The sequence below is a fragment of the Typopeltis vanoorti genome, chromosome 12 (genome assembly GCF_054136105.1).
Source record: "Typopeltis vanoorti isolate ZY-2024b chromosome 12, IOZ_Tvanoo_1.0, whole genome shotgun sequence".
NCBI lineage: Eukaryota > Metazoa > Arthropoda > Arachnida > Uropygi > Thelyphonidae > Typopeltis > Typopeltis vanoorti.
The window spans coordinates 31,207,172-31,234,492 of record NC_143560.1 but is presented as its reverse complement, the minus strand read 5'-3'; the positions used below and the strand labels follow the sequence as shown (position 1 = coordinate 31,234,492).

General features: G+C 33.7%; 2 protein-coding genes across 4 annotated transcripts in view; both read left to right on the top strand.

Annotated features, from left to right (window-relative positions):
* LOC150100662 (circadian locomoter output cycles protein kaput-like) overlaps positions 1 to 26,804 on the top strand; it is a 287,332-nt gene extending 260,528 nt beyond the window's left edge. For all 3 annotated transcript variants that reach the window (XM_090401207.1, XM_090401206.1, XM_090401208.1), the window contains 2 exons: positions 5,170 to 6,321; positions 20,274 to 26,804. In XM_090401207.1, the coding sequence (XP_090257333.1) occupies positions 5,170 to 6,274 (1,105 nt within the window). In that variant the 3' untranslated portion in view covers positions 6,275 to 6,321; positions 20,274 to 26,804. The remainder of the gene's footprint in view (positions 1 to 5,169; positions 6,322 to 20,273) is intronic.
* LOC150100663 (KRAB domain-containing protein 2-like) lies at positions 9,042 to 9,509 on the top strand. Its single transcript, XM_090401851.1, has one exon. The coding sequence runs from the start codon at positions 9,042 to 9,044 to the stop codon at positions 9,507 to 9,509; it is 468 nt and encodes a 155-aa protein (XP_090257977.1).
* Positions 26,805 to 27,321: the final 517 nt, after the last annotated feature.

Sequence of the window (27,321 nt, the reverse complement as noted above, 5' to 3'; positions counted from 1 at the left end):
AGAAAATTTAACAGTTGTTGCAGTGTATGCCCCTGAAGAAGGAAAAGAAGAAGAAAATGATTACTTTTACAGTTATAAAGAATATATGAAAAATTAAATAAAACAGACCATATAATTATAGCCAGAGATCTTAATGCCAGAATAGAAATGAAAAAAATTAATAATAATATACAAAAATTTGGAGAACCAATAGTAAACAAAAACAGAAAGTGACTCATTGATTATACAATGTATAATAATTTAAAAATAATGAATATTTTACAAACATAAAAATATACATAAATATACATGGTGTGCAAGAGAACAAAAATCAATAATAGACTACTTTATAGCAAATGAAAAAGCAACACACCTCTTCCTAGACGTTAAAGTTAGAAGAGGGCTAGAAATTTACAGAGATCACTATTTAGTACAGGCAAAACTAAGATTTCCACCAGACTGGCTACAAAAAATACAAAAAAATAAACAAACTAGAGAAACAAAATCTAATTACAAAGTAAGACTACTAAATGATTCAAGTATAAGAAATTTATACCAACAGAGGATTAATAACTACTTAGAAAAAATACAAGAAAATTAAGACATTCAGAAAGAATGGAATAATATAAAAGAAATTATCACATCAGCAGCATATGAAAGTCTAGAAACACACAAAAAATATCATAAAAATAAAAAATTACATATATGGGAGAATGAAATAAAAACAATAATTGAAAATAAAAAGCTGGCTTTTAAAAGATGGTTAAGTAGCAAAAAACAAGAAGATGAAATTGAATATAAAAAAAAGATGAGCAATAGCCAAAAGAGAAACCAGAAAAAGAGACAGAGAAAGATGGGAAAAATTTGTATCATATCTAGAAAATGACATATATAAAATAAGACCCAGTGCATACAAAATACTAAAACACATGAATGCAGATATAAAAGAAATTGCAAATATAAATTGTGAAATAGATGTAAAAGAATTCTTGGATTACTTTATAGATCTTTGGACAGATAATACTGGCATTAAAAATAATTACACCAGAAACTTTCATCATCAAATTCCTGCCATGTACCCTCAATTGGGTGTACAGATATGATAGTACTACATGAAAAAAAGTACATCATTACTAACTTCCTATCTACAATTTTCCTCCAAATCAGTCTGTTACTTGTCAAGACTCCAACATTATCAGATCTTATATTTCTATTTTTAAGGCACTTTGTACCGTATCAATACACCTATATCTTGGTCTTCCTCTGGGTCGTTTTGCTGTCAACCTGGCAGAGAACACCTGTTTTGCTAATCTTTCTTCGCCCATTCTGTTCAAGTGACCATACCACCTGAGATTAGCTCTGCTAACGCATTCCTGGCTGTTGACAATATCAAGTTCTTTCCTAATATCCTCATTTTTAATATGATATTGCCATCTGTTCACGCCTATAATCTTTCTCAGGACTCTCATATCTGTGGTCTCTAGTCTTTGGTCAAGTGTTTTACTTCTGACCCAGCTCTCAGATCCATAAGTTAAAACTCGTTTGAACACTGTCTTGTATACAGCTAATTTAGTGTTCCAACTAATTTCTCTCTTATTCCATATGAATTTATTCAATTGAATTCCCACCATACCAGCTTTGCTGATTCTGTTGTCTATTTCTATATTTAATTTACCATCTTCAGTAAAAATCGTGCCTAAGTAGCTGAAATGTTTTACTTGTTCCACAGGTTCTCCATTCACAACACAGTTGACATTTTCACTGATTCTGGCTATTTTCATTGTCTTTGTCTTTTAATTGCTGACCTTCCTACCATATCTATTACAACAGCTATTCAATTTAGTCAGAGAATCTTGCAGACTTGTAGCGGATTTATTTAGAAGTATGACATCGTCCGCATAAAGCAAAGAGCTGACATTAACATCTCCAATTTTGATATCATGTTTAATACTACTTTCCTTCATAATGTGATCCATATAGATAATGAATAACAGAGGGGGATAATGTACAACCTTGTCTGACACCAGATTTAACATTAAACCATCTTTCTGTACTTCCTTCAATTCTAAATGCTGACTTATAATTCAAATACAGACTAAGTATTGCTTGATATAATGCCCCATTGGCACCATATAACTGTAGTGTATTGAATAGCTTCTCTCTTGGCACCTTGTCATATGCTTTACCAGATCGACAAAACTTAAATACAGATCTTTGTTATATTCCTATGATTTCTCCACTATTTGTCGTAAAGTGAAGATCTGGCCTGAATCCAGTTGTTCTTCACCAAGTTTTTCTTCCACAATTCTTCTCAACCGTTTGTCAAGTATACTGGCATAAATCTTACCAGGAACACTCAGTAGGGAAATACCTCTGTAATTCTCACATTCAGTTTTATTTCCCTTTTTATATATGGGTACTATGAGAGCTCTACTCCAATCATTGGGAATTTGCTCCTCTGTCCAGGCATTCTGAACTATGCAGTGCAGCCACTGTAAGACTTTTATACCACCATGCTTCTGCATTTCTGGCTGAATATCATCTACTTCTGCTGCCTTTCTACATTTCAAGCCTTTGATGGCTTTTTCTGCTTCAAGTATGGATATGTATTCCTGACTGTATGCCTGTTGAGTGTTTTTTACCACTGTACTATCACCGCTTGTTTCATTTAGCAATTTTCCGAAGTAATTACTCCATACTTGAAGGATATCTTTTTCTCCCGTTTTCATGTCACTTTTATCATCTGTAACTCCTTTTACAGCACTCTTTCCTCCATTTCTAAACTTCTTCAGCAACCTCCAGAATATTTTGCCACCTTCTTGATATTCAGAAACTTACAAAATACCTTAAATGATATGATAACAATGAAAGAATTAAAGGACAACCTAAATAAAATAAAATAAAAAATGGCAAATCAGCAGGAGAAGATGGGATAAACTCTGAACTGTATAAATTTGCTGGAAAAAACATTTTATCAAAGATTACTAAAATTTTTAAATAAAATTTTAAGGAGTGGTATGATAGACTTTGTGTTTCTTAGGGGGAACCTCCCCTCAATGAGTCTTGACAGACTTTATGTTCTTAGGAAGGACCTCCCACGATGAGTCTTTTGACTCCATGGAGGCCTGAATAATAATAATAATAATAAAATATATACAAATGGACAAATACCAATAGAATGGAATACAAGCATAGTAATACATATATTTAAAAAAGGGGATAAAACAAAACCTGCTAACTACAGAGGTATTAGTTTATTGAATACATGCTACAAAATATATAGCAAAATACTTAATGAAAAACTAGAAATATACAGTGAAAAAATATTAGAATATCAAAATGGATTTAGAAAAGGATGCTCTACAATGGATGCAGCTTTCTGTTTAAAACTACTTATAGAAAAAAAAGAGAGAATTTAATTTGGAAATGCATCTTTTGTTTATAGATTACGAAAAAGCATTTGACAAAGTAAAAAGATATATACTGTTTGATATATTACAAAGAATAAATATACCTAATATTTTACTACATGCAAGATTGAATATATATATATAAAGATAATGAAATAAAAATAAATGAAAAGTTGTCTGAAAAACAATCTATAAAGCAAGGAGTAAGACAGTTTTGCCCTCTGTCTCCAACACTTTTCAATATTTACATTAATGAAATATTAATATTGATGAACACCTTTAAACAATCAAGGTATAGAAATTTCCTGGAATAACAAAATAAATACGCTATTATTTGCAGATGATCAGGTAATAATATCAGATAAGGAAGACAATTTGCAATATATAATTTAAACATTATAGTAGAACAGTTTGGAATGAAAATTTCCATAGATAAAACTAAAACAATGGCATTTTGTGGACAAACTCCAGTTAGAAGCAAAATAGTTATTAATAATAAAATAATAGAACAGATAAATGCTTTCAGTTATCTTGGATGTGAAATATCATACGAAGGAGAAAAAGACATAAAATTAAAAACTTCAAAATTTTTAAAGATTATAAGCCTGATAAATAGAACACTCAACCCAAATATAGTACAAAAAGAAACACGCTTGAAAATATACAGTACTTTAGCAGTGCCCACATTATTATATGGCAGTGAAATTTGGGCAATAAACAAAGAATAAAAATAAGTGAAATGAGATTTATGAGAAGAACTGCAAAATATACATTATTAGATCAAAAAAAGGAATGAAGACACTTTAAAAGAACTAAAAACAAAATCAATAGAAGAAAAACTAAACAATTATAAACAAAAATGGATTGAACATGTAAACCGAATGGCCAACACCCGACATCCTAAACAAATACTAAAATATAAACCAATTGGAAAGAGAAGGCAGGGTAGACCTCAAAAAAGGATATTGAATGGATAATGAGACCAAAACAGACCAATATGGTCTATACCCATAATTAGTGTTATGATGATTGTAATGTAAAGACAAGGATTGCATTCATCTGTTAGTTCAGCCTAAAGTAGTACTCATCTGCATGATTAGCCTAGTGGCTTATGTGCTTTTCAACCATATACCTAGGCGGCGGGGGAGTGTCCTAGGTTCGATTCCCGTCGTTGACGTGAGGAGCTTAAGGATCTTCCTTAGCTATAGCCAAGTTAGCCGGTCTTGGGCATGGACAGCAGGGTATTTCCCCCCTCCCCCCAGTTATCTGGGGTTTTTCATCCCACAAGCAGGTAAACCAGTCCCATGAACACACAGATACAGTCATGAATATCGCCCCTCATTAATATGCCAGTAACCCCTCATTAGGAGGAGACTCGCCCTGTCCTTGATGGATGAGAGGGATAGGATAGATAAAGTAGTACTCACCATGGCTAGAGAGACATGAATATTCTCTCCCTCCTCTCTGTTGTTAAAAAAAAAAATTGAAAAATGTTGAAAAATTGTTATAAAAATGAAAGAGAACTGCATAAGATTTTTTTAATTTTCGTTGTGATCCAGTCAAAATTTTATAGTGTATGTAATTTGGCCTAATTATATCTCTAGTAAATAGTACTTTATTAAAAAGAACATGCATGATACCAGAGCCTATTCAGTTTTTTTATTTTTATTAAGCAAAATCAAATGAAGCTTGAAATCTCATTTGCTAATTTTATGAAATTGATAAAGCTTAGTTATTAAAAAATATTGTCATCTTTTTTAACATTTTTCTCCTTAAATAGAGAAGAAGAAGGAGCATTAGAATTAAAGAAGATCATTGATCGATTTACTCCACACATAAGTAATGATACAACCAATCTACTACTTAAAACCATAAACTGTATCCCTGGCTTTGAACTGCCTTCTCTAACAAGTCTTCCAAGTTCTTCTGAACAGAATAATGAAAGGGCCATTTCTAGTTTTGAACCAAAAAAAACAGACTGCAGTGGTTCTCAAACTGTGACCACCCTTCAGATTCCTGAAAAACAAAACAACCTTTCTTGTCACGATATTCCAAAGAAAGAGTCGAACACTTTGAATCCTTGCCCTACTGAAAGTATAACAGAAGTAGAAATGATATCTTTGCTTGCTTCTGAGAATGCACCTTCTTCTAGTTCTTTTGAGATGGTTGGAATAGACTCCCCTATATCAAATGAGGATCTGAAATTATGTTTTGATAAGGAAGATACTAATTTCCTAAAACAGGAAAGCTTGTTATGTACACCAGTATTGAAATGTAACAGCAAGAAATTTAAGAAACCTTTGGTATTTAATTCAGATGCTAAGTCTGTTACAGAACACATTAAGGAAGAAAAGCAGCAATCACCACTACACAGTTTTATTGATTATAATGCTATTTCTGCACAAATAAAATCAAATGGAGTAACATCACAATCTTCAGAATATATTTCTTCTGCAAATGGTGCTAAAGCTAGTTCTGTCAGTGTAAATTCTCCTGGTGAAGAAACAGATGATTTAAGCTATAAGTTAATAAGTTTAAATTCTAACCACACAGATGAATTTTCTGGAACTAAAAGCAAATCTTTACTACATCAGGGATGGGAAATAGAAAGCAACAAGATACATTCTTCTGCGAAAATGGATGTCTTGTGCACGAATGGTGATCTTAATGAAATGTTTCATACAACAGATTTAAGTATTGAAGACTATATTTCTGATCTTCACAGGAACTCTGAATCAGATAATCAATATTTAGCTGAAGGTTCTCATACTGCTCATATGAATGTAGCAAAACAACTTATCTTTGACTTTCCTTTGTTGTTCCCACCTTCTGAAAGTAGTATAGAAACAAACAATCATAATCCTGTAAATGGTGAAGCTGTTTAGCGATGAAATATTATCTTCATCTTCACAATATATCAATTAAATAACAGGTAAGTTGTGTTTTATTTTAACAGGAAAAAAAATTACAGAACACTTCTTTGAAGTGGAATTTGATACATTTACTTATATATTGCATTGTTTATTATTATTATTATAAATTTAGTTTAATTTTTTTCAATATTATAGTTAAATGATGTGATCTTGATACCTTAACCACCACAATGTTCTTTAATAACAGATGAATACATGTACTAGTCCCACAATCTTAAATGAATCCTGAATAAACTTTCAACATCTATTATTATTATTAGAAAAAGTATTATAAAATTAGTTTTCATACTATTGTGAAATATTTTAAACATTTTGCAGTAACAAAAACTTCTGCTAGTTTTGATTTGCTTCCAGGAACACTCCTTATTTTTTAATTTTTAGAAAAAAAATTCATTTTTAGAATAATAATAATAAGCATCATCAAATTTCTGATATGTACCCCTTCAAGGGGCATACAGGATGCTGCAATATAGTACATAAGTAAGTTTACATTTGTTTATTAACTTCATTCCAACAGTTTGTATTAAAATCATAATAAAAAATAAAAATATTATGCTACTTCATTCTCCTAGGAAGTAGCATTTCTGACCTGTTATCACTATGTTGTTTGGTTTGTAATTTCAAAATAAATGTTTCAAGCCAAAAAATAATATTTTTTTTTATAATTTTATTTTAAAATATTTTGGCTTCATGCAGATTGTGGGACTAGTACATGTATTCATCTGTTATTAAAGAACATTGTGGTGGTTAAGGTATCGAGATCACATCATTTAACTATAATATTGAAAAGAAAGCTGACTTGTAGGAATAAGAAAGTTATTCTCCCACTTTACAAAGCTTAAATAAGATAAGACCACATCTTGAATACTGTGCTCAGATATGGTCACCTTTGTTCACAGGAGAGGAGAGGAAAAATGTGAAAAGATTCAGCAGCATACAGCCCAAACAATATTTGGCCTATGCAATTGAACATAAAAGGAAATGTTGTCTTCAAAGTTTGAGTATTAGCCAGAAGAGGGGAGATATGATAGAAAAAGTTAGTAAGAAAATCTTAGTATGAATACAAGAGTAAGATTTTATAATGTGCGAGCAGGTGGGAGGAGAACTTGAGGTCCAGGCTCTTCTCATGACTTATATGTTTGGAAGGAGAGCCAAACCATGGATATGGGTGCATCTTTTGGTGAATGTTTTTCAAAGAAAATTATGATGGCTATTTAAACATTGCCTGACCTGGAAAAGGCTCCTCCTTGATGAGTCCTTGACTCCCTGAAATAGCCTGCATAATAATAATAATACATTAGCTTTATGGCCTTATTTCTTTTGGTATAATCCTAAACACACCCTCTAGTAACTCAGATCATAACTTGGTGTCCCGTGAAGTATCATTTCTGACTTGTTCTTATCATTGTGTTATTTGGTATAGTGAGATAACTTAATAAGCATTTCCCATTGGGTTATAAAAGTAGGATTACTCTTTCCTCTGGTAAGACCATTGTTTTCTTGATCAGAACACTTGCTTTGATGAAGTTTTCAAAAGAGTTGATAGTGGTAGTAGGAACAAGGAGAATGTAAGACTGGATATCAGGAGGAGGTTAAAAAGAATAAAAGATAATAGTGTGATAGGAAAGGTAGGCAGTGTATTGCCCAGATATGATAATGATGAGATGAGGCAGAGCGCAAGGTTTACGAATGATATGTTAGTGGACATGTGTGAAGAGAAAGGAGTGTAGTTTCTGAATGTGTGGGATGAGTTTGAAGGATGAATGGAATTGTATAACAGTGATGGACTGCATTTGAATGGTTTTGGTGTTAGTGATTTGGAGATGTTGCTACTGGAAAGGAGAGTAATAAATGCAGAGAATGGATCTGAGCAAGCAAGAGTGATGCGGAAGAACAAAAGAGTAAGGAAGAAGGGATTGAAGTGATGCACTTCCAAAACCTCAAGACGAATCAGCTTATGGAAATTTGTATAATTGACAATTTCGAGTAGAAACCAGGTACACATTCATTAATCATGCTCAAAGGGGTCATGTGGTAGCCCTCAACAGGATAAAAGGCTACATTAAATGAATTGTTTGAAGAAAGCTCTTTTTGTAAAAGAATAAAGTTGCAAATTTGGATGTCTTATAATGTCTCAAAGATATAATCTAGATGATTTCGTGTAGGGAAAAATTATTAGAAAGCCTGAAGAAGGCTAGAGAATTACTGATATTGCCAGAGAGTTTGGCAATATCAGTAACCTCACTCTACCATGGAGCATGAAGACAGATTTTTGGTTATAATAGCAAAATTTAATCGATTCACCACAGCAAGTCAGCGTGCGATTTGGCTCCATTCACACACAAGTATGAGAATATCTCGACAAGCATTAGCAAGATGTCTGTGACAAATAGGCTTATATGCCTGAAGGCCTGTGGTCTGCATCAATTTATTTACACATCATCATAGAGCACATTTTCAGTATAGTTTTATCCATATAAATTGGACAAGACACCAGTGGGCTAATGTACTCTTTACAGGTGAGTTGTTTTAGTCTTTCATCCAATTCTAGTCTTTCAAGGATGCGCAGCTACTCATGACCTTCAACCTAAAAGAAGATTCATGGTAGCAATTAGCATGTATATGTCAAAACAGATACAACCTCCCAAGTGTTAATGTCACATGGTGAGTCACATGACTATCTATGCTCGCCTCAAACAGAGTCAGAACTGCACAAATAATGGCCGAGCAAGCTACATTGTCTGTGCAGGAATCACGGCATGTTAACATGGAACGACGATTCTACGAAGAACTATCTAAAGTTCGAGCCAATGCTGCTAAAAACTGCATTTTTTTAACCGATACTACCTACCAAAAGTTAGTGAACGATGTGAAAAATGCTAAGATGGCTTCTAAGAAGATACCACGTGACTTTTGGCTGCTAAATTGCTATGATGTGATGGTCGTAGAAAACAAAAGTAAGTTGATTTATCCTGTTAAAGAAGCCGTCAGTGAAATCCAGTTTTACGTCACAGATTCTGAGTTATTTAATGTACTTCATGAAGCTCATTTGGCCATTGGCCATGAAGGACGTGACAGAATGTTGAAAGAAATCTCACACAAGTACAAGAACATTACTCGTCATGACATTGAACTGTACATTCATCTTTGTGAGCCGTGTCAGAAAAAACAAAAAAGGGTGTTGTAGTGAAGCCTATGATTTTTTCCGAGTTCAATTCCCATTGTCATCTCATCGATTTTCAGTCACATCCTGACAGGGAATACAAGTTTATAATGGTATACCAAGATCATCTCACTAAGTTGGTGGTTCTCAAGGCTCTGACATCAAAGACAGCAGAAGAAGTGGCAGATAACCTTGTGGACATATTTACGTTGCTTGGAGACCATCGATTATACAATCCGACAATGGTAGAGAATTTGCTAATAATGTGGTGAGAAGCCTAAAGGAGTACTGGCCAACTTTGAAGATTGTCCATGGCAAGTCTCGCCACTCACAAAGCCAAGGAAGCGTCGAAAGAGCTAATCAGGACATTGAAAATATGCTGTGTACGTGGATGCAAGATGAAAAAACTGACTGATGGAGTGAGGGACTATGTTTCGTGCAACTTATGACGAACAGGGCATTTCATTCTGGGATTAAGAGAACACCATATGAAGCTCTCTTTGGCTGCAAAGCTAAAGTGGGTCTCACAACGTCTTCCTTACCCCAAGATGTTTTACAAGACATACAGACTGAGGAGCAACTGGAAAAAATGACGGAAAACATCCAAACAATACAAGAAGAAACAGATCACTCTATCCAAGAGAAAGAGTCTATTGCACAAAACACAGACGAGACTGTAGTCCAAGATGGTAGAAAGGAAAGTGGTGATGAATACATGCCTACTGAACAGACTTCCGGTTCTGCTACCTGCTGCGTTTGTTTGAAGGTAACCAGTGGTGCCCATACTTGCAGAAACTGTCACTGAAACGTTCATGCCACCTGTGGACATGAGAGTAAAGACGATGGAAGTGAGAAAATAGAAGGTGATGATGTTAATATTTTGTGTACTCTTTGCTTCAATATTGAGAATGCTGTCGAAGGTAAAATTCGATCTAAATTGAATCTGGAAATACAGGCCGAAAAAATGAAAATGGATTCTGACAAAAAATTTCCTCCTGCAGCTTTGGGGGCCACTGTGTGAGTTCCTATCCCAAACGTTGGCAAGGGATAGGGAGACTCGCACAATCTGCTGGCAGTTGTTATGAGTGTGACAGACGATGGTTTTTACCGACTTGGAACTGCTGAAGGAATTTTAAACAAGCTCTATGCCAGATCACAATTCACTTTATGCCACAAGGACTTACTGAGAGTTGGAGACGTGCCTGACCATGAAATAGCTCTCCGGTCAGCCGCTTCTGCTCAGTCCATGGGTAGCGGCCAGGGATTCGTGAGGTGTAATTGCAAGACCAAGTGTCGAAATTTGAAGTGCTTTTGTATGAAAAGGGCAATTAAGTGCAATTCAAAATGCCATTCCTCTACCTTGTAGCAACAAGTAGTTCAGCACTGGTCTTTTTCTGTTTTTTGTAATTGTTCAAAATCTGTAATTTTGTAATTGTTACCTTTTTTCAATAAAATGCATCTTTTCAATAAAAGCCTTTATCTGTAATTTTGTAATTCTTTTCAATAAAAGCCTTTTTCATACTTTGCCGAAACAGCATTTGTCATTCTATACAATGCCTAGGGAAAGTATGTAAAAAAAATAAAAAGAAAACAGACATTTCATACTTTGCCTAAAAATGCCACGCATTCTATAGAATGCCTGCTTTTCACACTTTGCTGGTAACATATACAAATGCCATCAGAAACAAGAGGTACAAAATTATTGCATTCATTGAGCTTGTTCCCTCAAAAATTGTTGCCATAAGTAAAATATAGTTGGATGATGATGATATCTTGACAGGAATAGAGATTGAAGAATATATTTTTTCACGAAGACAGAAACAGTAAAAAAAGGAAGTAGAGTGCTGTTGATGATAAAAAAAAAGAGTTATGCCCATGCAATGGAGAAAATAGTGACAGTGGTTTTGAGGCAGTATGTTGTGAGATAGAGGTGAATAGAATGAAATGCTTAGATGTTGCTATAGAACTGGTAATGTGGAAGGTAGTGTACAAGTAAATGAGCCAAGAAAATAGTGGAAAGTTGACCATTATGGGTGATTTTAATTATAGCAGAGTAGATTGATATCGGAAGTAAATAAAATAAATTTCTCTACTTTTTGAGGAACAACTATGTAACAGAGAGTACATGAGGATTGAAGGTCTTGAATCTGATTATCTCATCAGAGGATGTCATTATAAATGAGCTATCAAATCTCCCTCCAGTTGGTGAGCGTGACTATCAAGTGATTACTTGAGTGGTTGCCAACCATGTGAGGAAAGGATATGAGGCACTACAAAACTGGTGGTTATGAAAAGCTCAGGAAACAGTTTGCAGCTATTGCATGGGATGAGAAGTTGGGTAGAAACAAGAGTGATATTCAAGAATTATCTATTGGAAGCAGTGTCTGTATTCTAAGGGTCAGGAAGTTAAATAAGGTAGGTGTGAAATGGATGAACGAAGAGATTAAGCATGCAATACAGAGATAAAAAGGCATTATGGAGGTAGCATAAGATAAGTAGTAATAATTAGTTCCATGAGGAATGCAAGGAACAATCAAGAAGGGTGACTCATTTGGTAAGGATAGCAAAAGGTGCAATATGAAAAACATTTAGCTAATAGAGCAAAAAAAAAAAAAAAAGAAATCCTGGGCAGTTCTTTCAGTATAGAGCAGGAGCGGCTCATGCATAGGCACTGCGGAACTGCAGCACCCCCAGTTTTTCTCGATATATAAATATATTTATTAATTTATTTATATTTGCTTGTAATATTTAATCTTAATCTACAATCCTATACAATTCTCTTATTTTGTATAAAAAATAATAAAAATCCATCTTGTAGCACTTAGGAGGGCAAAGGATGCTAGCAGCACTGTGTTTACCACAGTGTCATATTGTTACGCGCGCAAGCATATGCATGTCATAGTGAGATGCGAGCTATTAGCGTAATGCGGCACTGTACGTTGCGTAGTTCCACTGTTGTTTATATGCAGTTTGCGCCAATAGTAGAGTGTTTGTAGTGCTTATCGTGTTTACTCCATCTCTTTAAATATTTGGACATTACAATTAAAGGATTTAATTGTAATGTCCAAAAATTGTAAATCCATTCCTTTAATTGTAATTAAAGGAATGGATTTTATTTTTAAGTAATTTTGAATTATACTAAACTGTATAATTTTATCAATAATAAACAATATTTTTTCATGAACCAAAACAAGAAGAATATATTTTATTTTTAAGTAAATTTGAATTATACCAAACCGTATAATTTTATCGATAATAAACAATATTTTTTCATGTTTAATTTTTTTTAAAATTTTTACCATAATTTTGATATTTTATCCAAACACGTATACACTGTACTTACAGTGTGTATGTATATTTTGAAAGTTGCAGTACCCCCATGATTTCAAGCCATGAGCTGCCACTGGTATAGAGCCAACAGTAAAAAGAATTATTATGGATGAATGCCATTAAAGAAAATGGTAAAAGGATAACTGCTGCAGAAAATATAGCATAAAGGTATTCATCCTGATAAATGTGACATGCAGGGTTTTTAAGCACAATAGAAGAGGAAAAGGAGAGACTGACTGTGAGTGCACAAGATGTATATGGGGGAATTGAACTAATTTGAAGTTAGTAATGCTGTTGGTCTATGATATATCACCACATGTTTTAAGGGAATCTGCCTTCGTATACTTGTTTAATATGAGTCTTATTCCCAATCGACTGAAAGGAAGACGATAGAACTTAAGATGTTGAAAGTTTATTTTCCACTTGGTTAGAGTATAATAAATTTAGTTTAATCCTTTATCCAAGTGTGAGCAAACAAAGTTTGCGCCTGAAAGTATCTTCAGGACTGGGTTAAGGTGGTACACACCAGGGCAACTCGTTGCAAAGGTGGAGCAAGCTACCAACACTCCTATCCTAGTATCTCCTATAATGCAAAACACATCTCCTTGCGGATATGTCTATTGTTATGCATTAAGGGAAGGGCCACTACCCAGACCGGTTTCGACCTTTATTGAGGTCTCTTCAGTGGGAGCCAGGCCCAAGTCGAGATATCAGGCAGAAGCATTAGCAGGTCATCTCCACCTATAGGAATTGCCAATTGGTGTGCCACCCTTTTTTAATAAATTACTCTGGATTTAGAGAAAGATGTTGAAAGTTTATTTTCCACTTGGTTAGAGTATAATAAATTTAGTTTAATCCTTTATCCAAGTGTGAGCAAACAAAGTTTGCGCCTGAAAGTATCTTCAGGACTGGGTTAAGGTGGTACACACCAGGGCAACTCGTTGCAAAGGTGGAGCAAGCTACCAACACTCCTATCCTAGTATCTCCTATAATGCAAAACACATCTCCTTGCCCTTAACCCAGTCCTGAAGATACTTTCAGGCGCAAACTTTGTTTGCTCACACTTGGATAAAGGATTAAACTAAATTTATTATACTCTAACCAAGTGGAAAATAAACTTTCAACATCTTTCTCTAAATCCAGAGTAATTTATTAAAAAAGGGTGGCACACCAATTGGCAATTCCTATAGGTGGAGATGACCTGCTAATGCTTCTGCCTGATATCTCGACTTGGGCCTGGCTCCCACTGAAGAGACCTCAATAAAGGTCGAAACCGGTCTGGGTAGTGGCCCTTCCCTTAATGCATAACAATAGACATATCCGCAAGGAGATGTGTTTTGCATTATAGGAGATACTAGGATAGGAGTGTTGGTAGCTTGCTCCACCTTTGCAACGAGTTGCCCTGGTGTGTACCACCTTAACCCAGTCCTGAAGATACTTTCAGGCGCAAACTTTGTTTGCTCACACTTGGATAAAGGATTAAACTAAATTTATTATACTCTAACCAAGTGGAAAATAAACTTTCAACATCTTTCTCTAAATCCAGAGTAATTTATTAAAAAAGGGTGGCACACCAATTGGCAATTCCTATAGGTGGAGATGACCTGCTAATGCTTCTGCCTGATATCTCGACTTGGGCCTGGCTCCCACTGAAGAGACCTCAATAAAGGTCGAAACCGGTCTGGGTAGTGGCCCTTCCCTTAATGCATAACAATAGACATATCCGCAAGGAGATGTGTTTTGCATTATAGGAGATACTAGGATAGGAGTGTTGGTAGCTTGCTCCACCTTTGCAACGAGTTGCCCTGGTGTGTACCACCTTAACCCAGTCCTGAAGATACTTTCAGGTGCAAACTTTGTTTGCTCACACTTGGATAAAGGATTAAACTAAATTTATTAAACTTAAGATTTAAATTATAGGCCATTCTATGTGTCAGGTGTTGTGGTTAAAGTGTTGGAGAAGTTAGTGAGACCCAGAATTGGGCTGACAAGTGGTATTCTTTTTGGACAGCATGGATTTGCTAAAGGAAGGTAATGTTTTGTAATCTACTTTACTTTTGTCAATAAGGTGACAGGTACATTGGAAAAAGGAGATGGATACACAGTAGTATACATAATTTTTATAAAGGCTTTTGATATATTGCCACTTAATAAATTGATAGTTAAACTAGAATGGATGGGGTTGGATATTAGATTAGTGCACTAGATTGGCAATTGGCTCTCTGATAGGTATCAACATGTGTATGGGATAAACAATATCCCAGAAGAGAAAAGTCACTGATGGTACGCCTTAAAAGTCTGTTTTAGGCCCATTGATAATAGCAGTGATGCAGAGGACCCTGACATGCAGAAATGAAGAGACTATGTTTCTATTTATAAGGCCTCATATGGATTATTATGCACAAATTTGGTCACTTTCTTTTCATGGTGACAAGGATATGTTAGAAAGGGTTCAGAAAGTTCACAAAGGTGGTTTGTGGTCTTTGGAATGGGAGTATTGAAGACAGATTGGAAGAATGTATGTTGCAAAGCCTTGTGAATAGGAGGAGGGATATGATCGAGACATATAAGTTAGTCAGAGGTTGTTATTGGATTGACATGGAAGAAATTTTTCATAGAATGGGAACAGGAGGTAGAACAAGAGGCCGTCCCTGAAAACCATATAAGGTGTGACAAGAAGGTTCTTTAGATAGAAAGTGGTTGGTGAGTAGAATGTGTTGGCTTTGAGTGTGTTATGAATGTAGACAAATTGAATCAGTTTAAGGCATGATTGGATGAGCTTTGTGTGTGTGTTGATAGTGTGATAGTGCATACCTCTCATGATGAGTCTCTAACTCCATGGAGGTCAGATGTTAATAATAATGATGATCTGTATGTTAATGATATTGGGAAAAGTTTAAATGAGGATACAAAGTTGGGAATAACTGAGAAGTAGAGCAGATGTAGCTTTACAAGAGGACTTGAATATAACTGAATGGGTAGAAGAGTGTGGTTGCAAGTTCAATGTTGCAAAGTGTAAGAATTTAAAATTTGGAAACCAAAGATGGGATATAGAGATATATTGGAGGAGGCAAAGGAAATAAGAGATTTAGGTGTGATGGTGGACAGGGATCTAAAATTTAGAGGAAATGTTTCTAAAATTGAAGACAATACAAATTCTGGCAATGATGCTGAGGACACTGACTTGTAAGGCCTGGTTGACTGAGTGGTTAGCACACCTTCTCTCCAACAACAGGTCATGGGGTTTGAATCTCATCGTGGGGCATGGATGTTTGCGATTGTCTTTAGGTGGAAGATGAATTTCATTGCCCATTGTGAGGTCTGAAGTGGCTGAAAAAGTTCCATGTTTGGTCTCTTGAGCAAGGTTTCCAGACCAGGTAAAAATAAAAAATTACAAAAAATATATAAAAATTGACCAAAATAGGGGAAATAAAATTCTTCCCACCCACAGTACAAATGCCTTATAGGTTTAATAATAACCTTTTGTGGGTTTCAAAAGGATGAAGAGGTATTGCAAAGGGCTCAGTGGCAATGAGGTGGTTTCTGGTCTCGGAAATATTAAGTATGAAGAAAGGAAGATGCAATTTACAGTCTAGTGGATAGGAAGAGGAGGAGGAGGAGTGATTATGATAGAGACATAGAAGAGGTTTTTCAATGTTGGGAGATGAACAAGGGATCATCCCTGGAAGCTGTATAAGAAGGGTGTGAACAAAGGAGTGAGAAGGTTTTTTGCATGGAGAGTGTGAATGATTGGAATGCCTTGCCTGAGAATGTAGTCTCTGAAGATATTATGTATTTAAGGTGTTGTATGATGAAAGGCAGGGGAAACTCACACAATGAGCCTTTGACTCCATGGAGGTCTACTGATAATAATAATCATTAACCTGATTATTTGTATTGCCTTCTTCAGCAGTAATTGTGATTTCAGTTACCAATGAAGTTACAGCATGTAAGGTGATTGGAAGAAATCTCATCACTTTGAAGTGATACAGAATTTTTGACAATCTCTAACAGATTTTGTATGTTATAATACACGTCAACTGCTAATAGTGAAGTTGGTCAACTATGTAAAGATAGAATAAAATAATGTAAGAACAGCAGAGATGTTCTTACATTATTTTAGATTTTAGAATAGGTTTCTGCAGAATGTCTTTTAATGATGTGATTGTTGGTGTTGAGTGGATAGTGTATCTGACCAACTGGCTTTGAGTTCAAATCCCACTGTAGGCATATATATGTCTTTAGGTGGAAGACGAATTTTATCAGTTTCACACTGGATGATCCACTTCATGTCAATTTTAGCAACCTTGGGAGGTGGAGGGAGATTGCTGTTGCAAAGTAACTGGCTTTTCTAAATCAGCCATTGCAAGTTTTGAAAACATGAGAAATAGAAGATAACCATATGGTAGGTAGCAAAACATTCTTCTGTATTTTATGGTATAGCACCTTCACAATCAAACTTAATGGAACTCTAGTCTCGTATGAGAACAATATGAATATTGTTCTTACAGGTGATCAAAGATTAGACGTTCACTGGATGGCTGAAGATATTTGCATAATCCATGTGAGTTGCACAGAATTTGGCTTTCTATAGTAGAACTGCACAGCCTACAAACATTTTTGAGTTGGTATGAACTTGAAATTTAAACTCGACTTTCCAGTAATGTGAAAAGGTCTTATTGGTCAATAGATTGCACTGTATGCTTTTTTAGGTTGATCGTCATATTTGGCTTTGGAGAATATGATCTATATCCTCACAGATTATTGTTAGAACATAGAGTTTTAAGGATGAAGTGTTATGAATTGACATTCATAGTTTGAACTGGGAGTGTTAGAATCTATAGATTCTAACACTCCCAGTTCATGTCCTCTATTTATATTTTAGACATTTTCCTCCTATCCACAGTGCTATCTATCATACTATATGACAAAGTATTTCATAACTGATTATTAACATATATTGTTTAGTCAGCAGAAAACTTAAATGCTAGATCCAGCCACTTCTTGGAACATTTTCAATTATAATGAATATAATTTAATCTTATTCATTTTTTTTTATATTGGAAACAATCTGAGATGGAATATCTAGTATGTATTTTCATTTTATTTTTTTTATGATAATCCCATAACAAGAGGTTGGACAAACCTGTAGTATGTTACTACCAAGGGATAGGTGAGAAGAAACTTGTTCTAATTTAGTTTGAATGGCTGTGTATTAAAATCCTTGGGAAACGCATATGATGGGAAACTGCAGGGCAATAGCAGATGGGATAAATGAGAAATTTGTTCTGTGTGTTTGAAGTCGAACTGTAAACAGCATTGAGTAGTAATTGCATGTGTTTTAGTGGAGTTAGCAGAGGGTAGAGGAATTAGGGATTCCAGTACAGCTGAACATCGGCCATGATAGTATTTATAGAAAATGCAAGCAGCAAAAACCAAATACCTATGTGAGAGTAGGTAACATGAATTGGTGAGAGATGAGTCATTAATCAACCTAACTGTTCTCTTCTATATTGAGTCGAGTATTTTTAGGAATTCTTTGTTGAAAATGCTCAACTAGTAAAGAAAGAAATAGTAAATTATGATGATTTAGTTTAATTTTGTGGGCAAAAAATAATGATTGCAGTTGAATGTGACAAAGCATAAAGTTATGCAGTGTTCTCCCCAGAAATTTTTACCAGCCAGATGGAATGAAGCATTAGCCGGGCATACAAAAATTATTTTTCCATTCTTGCTCTTTATTTAGCCATGTCAATTCACAACATTAGCTGGGCGGTCAGTAAAACTAGCCAGGCAGTTTGCCCATTCAAAAGGTCCTGAGGAGAACACAGGTTATGTTTGCTTTATCACATTCAACAAACAATCAGCTTAAGCTGTGTATTTTGTTGATGGATTGTACTTGAAGTTCATGAGGATCCTTTAAGTTTTTTTCAGCATGAAGGATCACTTGGATGTCGAAAAACACACTTATAATTAGGAACAGGAAATTTCTATCCTTTATAAGGCTTTAAGACAACTACATCTGAATTACTTGCTCAGATTTCCTGGAGCAAGTGACAAAGATGGTGACAGGACTGCGCCTTATAAGTATAAAATTGAATTGGAAGTTTATTTTGTGCTTAGTTAGACTATAATAAATTTAGTTTAATCCCTTATCCAAGTAAGCAAACAAAGTTTGCACTTGAAAATATCTTCAGGACTGAGGTAAAATGGTACATCCCTTGGTAACTCGTAGCGAAGGTGGACCAAGCTCTCATTGCTCCTTGTCTCAGTATCTCCCATAATGCAAAGCACATCTCCTTGCAGACATGTATACTGCTATGCATTAAGGGAAGGGCCACTACCCAGACAGGTTTTGACCTTTATTGAGGTCTCGTCAGTGGGAGGCAGACCCAGAGTGGTGATACTAAGGCAGAAGCAATGGAGAGGTCATATTTACCTATACGAGTTGCCAACCAGTTCAATAAAGGTCAAAACTGGGCTGGGTAGTGGCCCTTCCCTTAATGCATAGCAGTATACATGTCTGCAAGATGTGCTTTGCATTATGGGAGATACTGAGAAAAGGAGTGATGAGAACTTGGTCCACCTTTGCTATGAGTTGCCAAGGGATGTACCACCTTCACCTTACCTCAGTCCTGAAGATATTTTCAGGTGCAAACTTTGTTTGCTTACACTTGGATAAAGGATTAAACTAAATTTATTATAAAATTGAATGCTTGTGAGTTACAAAATTTAGTTGATAGTCAGAAGAGAGGAGACATAAGTGGCATTTGTAAGGGTTTTATGGGATACAGGTAGACAAAATAATTCAGTACATAACAGGAGTAGAAAGAATAAAGACCACTCATAGAAGTTGTATAAGAGTTAGTAGGGATGTTTGTGGATATAGTTTTAGTGAATGAATTTAAGGAGAGATACAATAGTCATTGTGTGAATAATGATTAGTATGGGCCTCCCACAAATTATTCTTCTGAACTCCTTATATATATTCCCAAATAATAATTTATTAATTATAATTAATAACATTGCTGACAGTATATAATGCTGTCAGTATATAATGCATTAATAATACTGCTGACAGTATATAGTGAAGGTCCACATACGAGTATAACATATTTAAAGTAGTTGTACAGTTCTTGTGGTTTTTTATATTAATATGAAATGAATTTACCTGTTATTAAATTTATTATATGAATTTGCTTGTTAGCTAAAGTTATTGATTGGCAGTATTAATCAGAATTGAGCAATTTAGAACATAAATGCTATTTTCAATTTTAATTGAAATAATTTATTTTTCTTTAATTGCTTTTTTGTTAATTTAACATCATAACATCAGCATAAAGAGTTCAAATAAAAGCCCACACCATAACCTATGTTTAAAGAAATAATACAGCTTTATGTTACTGGAAGATCTTCCAAAAATATTCATTAACAAAAGTTATTTTTTGTTTATTTTAGGTTAAGACTATTGTTTTGTTTCCAAGTTTCAAGATACAAATATGAAGACTTTTGGTGATACCTCTTAGTTCATTCCAGGTGATTATAACCCAAGACCATCAGGATTTTGAAGTGAGACGGGAGATGTCTGCAAAGAATGTTTCTGAATTCATCCAACTTTGTTTTACTCAAAAAAAAAAAAAAAAAAAAAAAAAAAAAAAAATTAATACTAATTCATAGTGTTTTCAGGGACCACATTTACAGTATTACTTATATTACTAACATCAGTTTCATGTATTTTGAATAGTCATCAGACAATAGTTTTAAGCAGAATCTAGTCTTTTTTTTTTTCTTTTGCCACATCAATGAAGCTTTTTGACAGTTATTGTACCATAAAAAATGTATAAATGTTTATAAATACTATCTATAAATAGTACACAGATACCATGACAAAGATGTTATATAGCTATAATCATTCAGTATGTGTTTGTTTTATAGCAGATATGTTTTTTTTTTTTTTTTTTTTTTTTAACTGTCATACTTGAAAGTTCATGAATTACATTGAAATGCTACGATGTGTATACTAAATAGCACATCACATATAAATAAGTTAATAAGGGTAAAGATTCACTATGGTGCTTGAAATATCAGAATGAAATTTTGATGTAAGTTAATTGCAAATTATTACATTAGATGTATTCATATTCATCCATTGTTTAACCTGTGAGCAGTTTAAGAAAATACTGTTGAGCATTATTCTAAATAATGATATATTGTTGCTTTTTGATAGCTCTCAGTGTACCCGTTGATTCCCAAAATCACTTTGTTGGTTTTTTAAATCCGGTGTTATTTCTTCTTCTCTTCCTATATGCTTATTCATTTCTATCCTTTTTTTCTTTCTGTATATAGGCTCTGAAGATTTTGTATTATATAAATAACCTGTATTCTCAGGTTAATTTTAATGTTTATACTTTTAAGTATATTTGTTGTTTGCTGGAAAGCACTAAATTTCATAGGAATTTTAATTCCATTTCTTGTTTTGTAATATATAGGTTGATCAAAGTATGTCAATAGTAATTGCAAAGAAAAATGGATCAGTTCTCTATAGTTTATAGTATTGTTAATTATTATAATAAAAGTTCTTTATAAGGTAACAGTTAAAAGTTGTGAAATTTGGCTTTTTAATAGCTATTCTTAGGCACTTATCCCCCACTCCCCCTTCTTAATGTAAATGATTTCATTGTGTGAATGTGTGTGCATATGTATGTTGAAAATTAAATTAAATTTATAAAAATGTAAGATAAAATACCAGATATTGTGATTTCATGGTGTTCTTTCCTTGGCAGTTGATTATATATTTCAAGCATACTGAAAGAATCTTGTAAAAAATTGACATTTAGAGAAATATGGATGCTTTAAATAATGTGATAGATTTCACATATAGCACAGGAACAATCAGACAAGCTACTAAGAATAACAGAAGATAAATCATGCTAACTTACAGGTTTAAAAAGGCAAATCTCAAGTATAAAGCTTAAAAGAAAGGAAGAAAAAAGTCAAATCTAAAAGCTCTTATATAAATGCAAATAGTGAAAACAATTAATGAAATAAATATGGGTCCTTAAATGAGATAAAACTTAACATAAAAGAAGTAATTAGCTCCTGATATTTTGTTAAATATCAACAGAAAACTGTGTGTTGACTACCATGTTTACTCAAATATAACTTGCATTTTTTCCCCAAAATTAAAGTTAAAAAATCTTGGTGCAAGATATGTACTAGGATTTCTGTAGCGCAATTGGAAGAACGACAGTACATTGTGCCCTTTGATTGGAATAGGCCTAAGTTCAATTCTCGTCGCGATGGGGGAATCTTTATCTAGACGATTTTCATTCGAAGGTAAGTTAGCCGATCTCATATGGAGGTAGCAGGGTTTTTTCTCCCAGAAACTCTGGTTTTTCATCCCACATAACAAATCGGTCCTTCAGAATACACTTTTCACTGTTTTCTTTTCATATCCAATTTACAGACATAGAATACCAGTTGTGGTGGAGGTGGGCGGTAGATGGCATTGATGGAGATGATTTGTAGTAGAGGTTCGGTGTATCAGTTGAGACAGTTGTAGATGTCCGCCTGTGATGAGTCTTCGGACTCCTTGGAGGTGTCAGGAATAATAATAATAATAAAGTTTTTCAGGGAAAAAACTAAATTGATGTTTATAATTAAATCCCCAGTATTCATTATGATTTATAATTGCTCACATTATTTGTAAAATGAATGCATTTAAATTTTAATTATCAACGTCATTTAACAATCAGCCACTCAATTTTATCACGTGATATATTTGAATATTTAGCGATAATGGTTTTGTAAATTAAAACAGTGATTGCTTGTCCTTTTATCATTTTGGAATCATAAGATAACCATGATTTAAAAAAAAAAAACTGAAAATAGGTTACTTACCAAGAATCTCTTATTCGCTATCGCTACTTTCTGTCTTGAAGACGGAACTGTTCTAATCCAATCTTGAACCATTGTAGTGTCCATCATCCTTTTTTTTCTTGAACTCTTACATGAATTCCAGGGAAATTTCCCCTTCGGTATTGCTTGCCTTTTGAGTATTATGTAAGGAGGCAACTTTCTTCCATCTGCAGTAATTGCAAGCATGATTGTGCATTGCTGTTTTTCACTTCCAGTTGTGCACATTATCACACTTTTTTTCACTGTTTTCATTTCATATCCATAGAGATGGAAGCAACCAGTAAAGGAAATGCCACATACAACTGGTGCGGTATTAACAAAAGATTGTGTGACTCAATGACAAAGACAAGCCAATGAATGTCGAGTTGAAATGCTGATTCTCTTCAACCGAATTTTAAAAATATCTGACACTGCCATAACATTCACTTTTATTATTTTTTTTATATATACCTTGTATACCTTGCATTTTTTAATACTTTGTATACCTTGCACCCCTGATTTTAAAGTAAAATCAGGGGTGCAAGGTTTACAAGAGGGCAAGTTATATTTGAGTAAATATGGTAGTCTACACACATATGTAACACTGCATATGTATACGTCTGTGGTACTTAACCTAGTTCTGTTCATTATATGAATAATTGCACCTAATAATGTAGATTGAAAAGAAAAAAAAACCTGTTTGTAATTTTAGAGTAAATTGAATTTTACATTATCTAAAGTCTTAGCACATCAAAAGTTTTGAAGTCCACTTGCAGAACAACTTCTTGAGTTTGCAGACTGCTGATTATAGTTCCTGTTTAACTAAGGACTTAAAATACACTGAAATCATATGTTAATTTCCTGGCACTTTTGATTGGAGGTGTTAATGATTTATTTCTATGAGGCTCCCAGCCATGAAACATTCATTTGTAAGCCTATAGTACATTGTACCATGAGTGGACTAAGAATTTTTTTTCTATTTTCATTGATTTTATATATATATATATATATATACACACACACACATCATACCCCAACTTATGCAAATCCGGAGTTACGCGGTTTCTTATATGTACCTATTCCCGTCCCACTTCACGTCTCACCACTAGTCGTATCTTTCCGGCGCCAGCTGCATTCGCCAGTGTCGCACATGCTGTGAACAAGCACTGACGTGTTTTGCGTGGTCTCCATTCATACACGATTTTTATAGTCTACAAACCTTGCGATTGTTTAATGTCATGTTTCTTGATAATAATTTTATCACATAAAAAATAATAATGTTGTCCAAAAGAAGCAGGGTCCGATTCTTCTACAGCTAGCAAGAAAAGAAAAACATTGACTTTGGAAGCAAAACTCAACATCATTAAGGATTTTGAAGGCGGAATGAAAATTTATGAGCTATCAAAGAAGTTCGATCTACAGGAATCCACAGTAAGAACAATCATAAAAGAAAGGTTTACAGATTTTGGAGGACATAGATTCTAACAAGGAATGAATTGTAGCCACAAGGCAAGGAATAAAAAAATCATTAGCTTGCTATGAAGAAATTTTGCGTGACAAGAAAAAGACATAATGCCGTCAGACGAATCTATTAGATTTTATGAAACCGTCGACATTGAAATAACTTTCTATTTTTTATGTACGAAAAACTACAAATATGATTATATTTCTTAAAAAACATAGGTGTTTTTGTAAACCTTTGATCCCAATTGTATGTTTGTATATATAAATTACATGCAAAATTATACCCCGAGTTACACAAATTCGACTTGCGCGCATTTTGTTGTTCCCACCTACCGCATAACTTCGGGGTATGACTGTATATATAATCAATATATATATATATATATATATATATAATCAATATATATTTTTTTATTTTTTACATAGTCTGAAAACCCTGTTCTAGAGGCCAAACATGGAATTTTTTTCAAGCCACTTCGGACTTCCAATAAGTGGGGTGGTGGTCTTACAAGGGAAGATAAAATTCATCTCCCACCTAAAGACTGTTGCAAACATCCATGGCTACAGTGGAATTTGAACCCACAGACTGTTGGTTGGAGAGCAGATACATTAACCACTCGGCCAACCAGGCCAGCATTGGTTTGGTTCATTTTTATAATGTCCCAGATGATGAACATCTGTTTGGTTTGTGAGGATGCATAAAATTTTCTCTCTTTGATGCTCTTCTAATCTGTTTTGGAGTTTATTACAAGAGCAAGGTTAGCTAATGTAATTTCTGTAGTGTAACTGGTTTAACCAAAGTAAGTCAAACCACATATGCAACAGGTTTTATGTTATTGATTAGATTAGATTAGATGAAGGGTGGTAGATTTTGCTGAGAAGCTTGGAATTTTTTATTGTGGTGGCTTGAAATTTATTCAGACTAGCACAAAAACCAAGCTAATTGCAAAAGACAAGCACCTATAATATCAGCTTAGAGTACTTGCAGATTAAGTAAAACAAGGAGTGTAACTAACAGTTTTTTGCAGTTGGACTTATGTAACATGTTTACTTAGATATGTTAGGACTAATTTTTATTTTTCTCATGACAACAGTTTAAATATCATAGTTGCATATACTTGTATATTCAGTGTTACTTACCATGATATATATAACCACCATCCATAGTTAATCTAACAGGGAAAAGACATTTAATGAATTGCATTTTTGTATTGACATGAGAAAAAAAACAATTTTTTTCCTTTGAAGTTTTACATCAGAGGTTGCATGTTTTACACTTGTTAATGTGATTATTCTCTGTTACTCTTAATTGCCATAGCATATCTCATACTTTAACAGATGCTGTCTATTTTGTGATATACAGTGCCCATAAAATTCATCTGTCATTTGAAAAAGTTTGTATCTTAAACTATTATGTATAGCTACACAAGTAAAAGAAATAGCTATTGCTGAGTGTATGGTAGTGTCAAAATTCTACATTTTTGCACACTGTAAGACAAATAGCATTGTATATGGAATGTACTGAATTCCTGTCTGTTGGATGAGAAATCCAATCCCTTGACTTTTTTTTTTTTGAGGGTCAAGTCCAATGTAGTCAAAAGAAAGAAAAAATAAAAAAGTAACATATCAGATTGCTTCAGCTGCTGAGACAGTTACCACAGAGAAGTTAAGCCATGTGTGAGCTGAAACTGAACATTGGCTAAATATTTCATGTATTATGAAAGGACTACATGTGCAAATTCGTAAATATAACCTTTAAGAGCTTTCTGATATATGTTCATTCCAATATATTTAATAAGTTTGAAAATATATCCTCTTAAAATTCAGAATGAACTTAGTGGACACCATGTATAATCCCACAAGATGACTTAACTATCAGGTTATTTTCTTAAATGCTGTTAATTTTGTTCATGATTCTTACATTATGCCAATTTTGTGACATTAGATCATAAAACAATGGTGATTCTTTTAAGTTTATCCTCACATGTTGTAACACCAATAGTTTTTGTGATATTTATTTTCATTTCATCATTGAAATATTAAATTTTAGAATAATTCAAGCTTCTCAGAATATGAGAATTTTGCTAATTATACTGATTACAGATTATTATTCTTAAATTGTGTGGTTATAGTGTTCTCATTGAAAAGAATACTTGATCCTTATCAAGTATAGAGCAGTTATTGCAGACTTGTTGATAAAATAATAAAAAATAAATAGCTAGTCATAATAAAAATCTCAGAATGACTGATTTGTCATATAGTCTATAGATAATTATAAATGATGTCTGAAGTTAGCAGAATACAACACAGATTATTAGGCAACATATTTTTATTGTTTTAATTGTATTATATTTTTTTGGTGAATAGGTAGAAGAAATAGGATCAGGAAAGGACCGCCTTATCACGTTAAATAAGATTATCTTCTTAAGACTAGTTTGTGTCAGTCTAAATTAAGTTTTGTTGTACTTGCATGTTTCTGTGCTTTAAAATACTGAGTGGATTATTTTAAAACTTGAAATAGTTCAGCTAAAGCTGCCATTAAGTATGAAAGTTCTTTTATAGAGACTTTGTTTTATCCACCATTTTAAGCTTACACTGAAATATAATAAATATTGAGTTATTAACCAATTTCCAGTTTCTATATTCTGCTGAAAAAACTTAAGTTATTGCACATTATACCTCATTCGGAAATAAAAATACAAGGAGAAAATGCATATTTATTATGCAAGAAGAAATCATTAGTTGCTATGAAATTAAAAGAACAGTATCTGGTAATTTTAAAATTCCAATGTCATATGAGAGTACAAAAACCATTCAAATGCCAAAATCAATAAAACGGAACATATATATTTAACCATGTAGATTTTTGTTACCACCAAGACTGCACTTTTATATTATGAGATCCATAGTAAAATTAGGTTGTAAAAAATATGCCAAGAAGGTAACACTAAATAATATTACACTTGATTTCATTATTCGAAAGATGGGCAGTATTAAAAATGCTCTTTCCACAAAAAATAAATAAATAAAAGTCAATTGCACAAACACTGACCTTTAAAGTGCATTTTATGTGAAAAAAAAAAGGCTTTAGCGATGTTTCGTTTGCCACATTTTTGTTTTCATAAAAAATGCTCTGAATACTCCC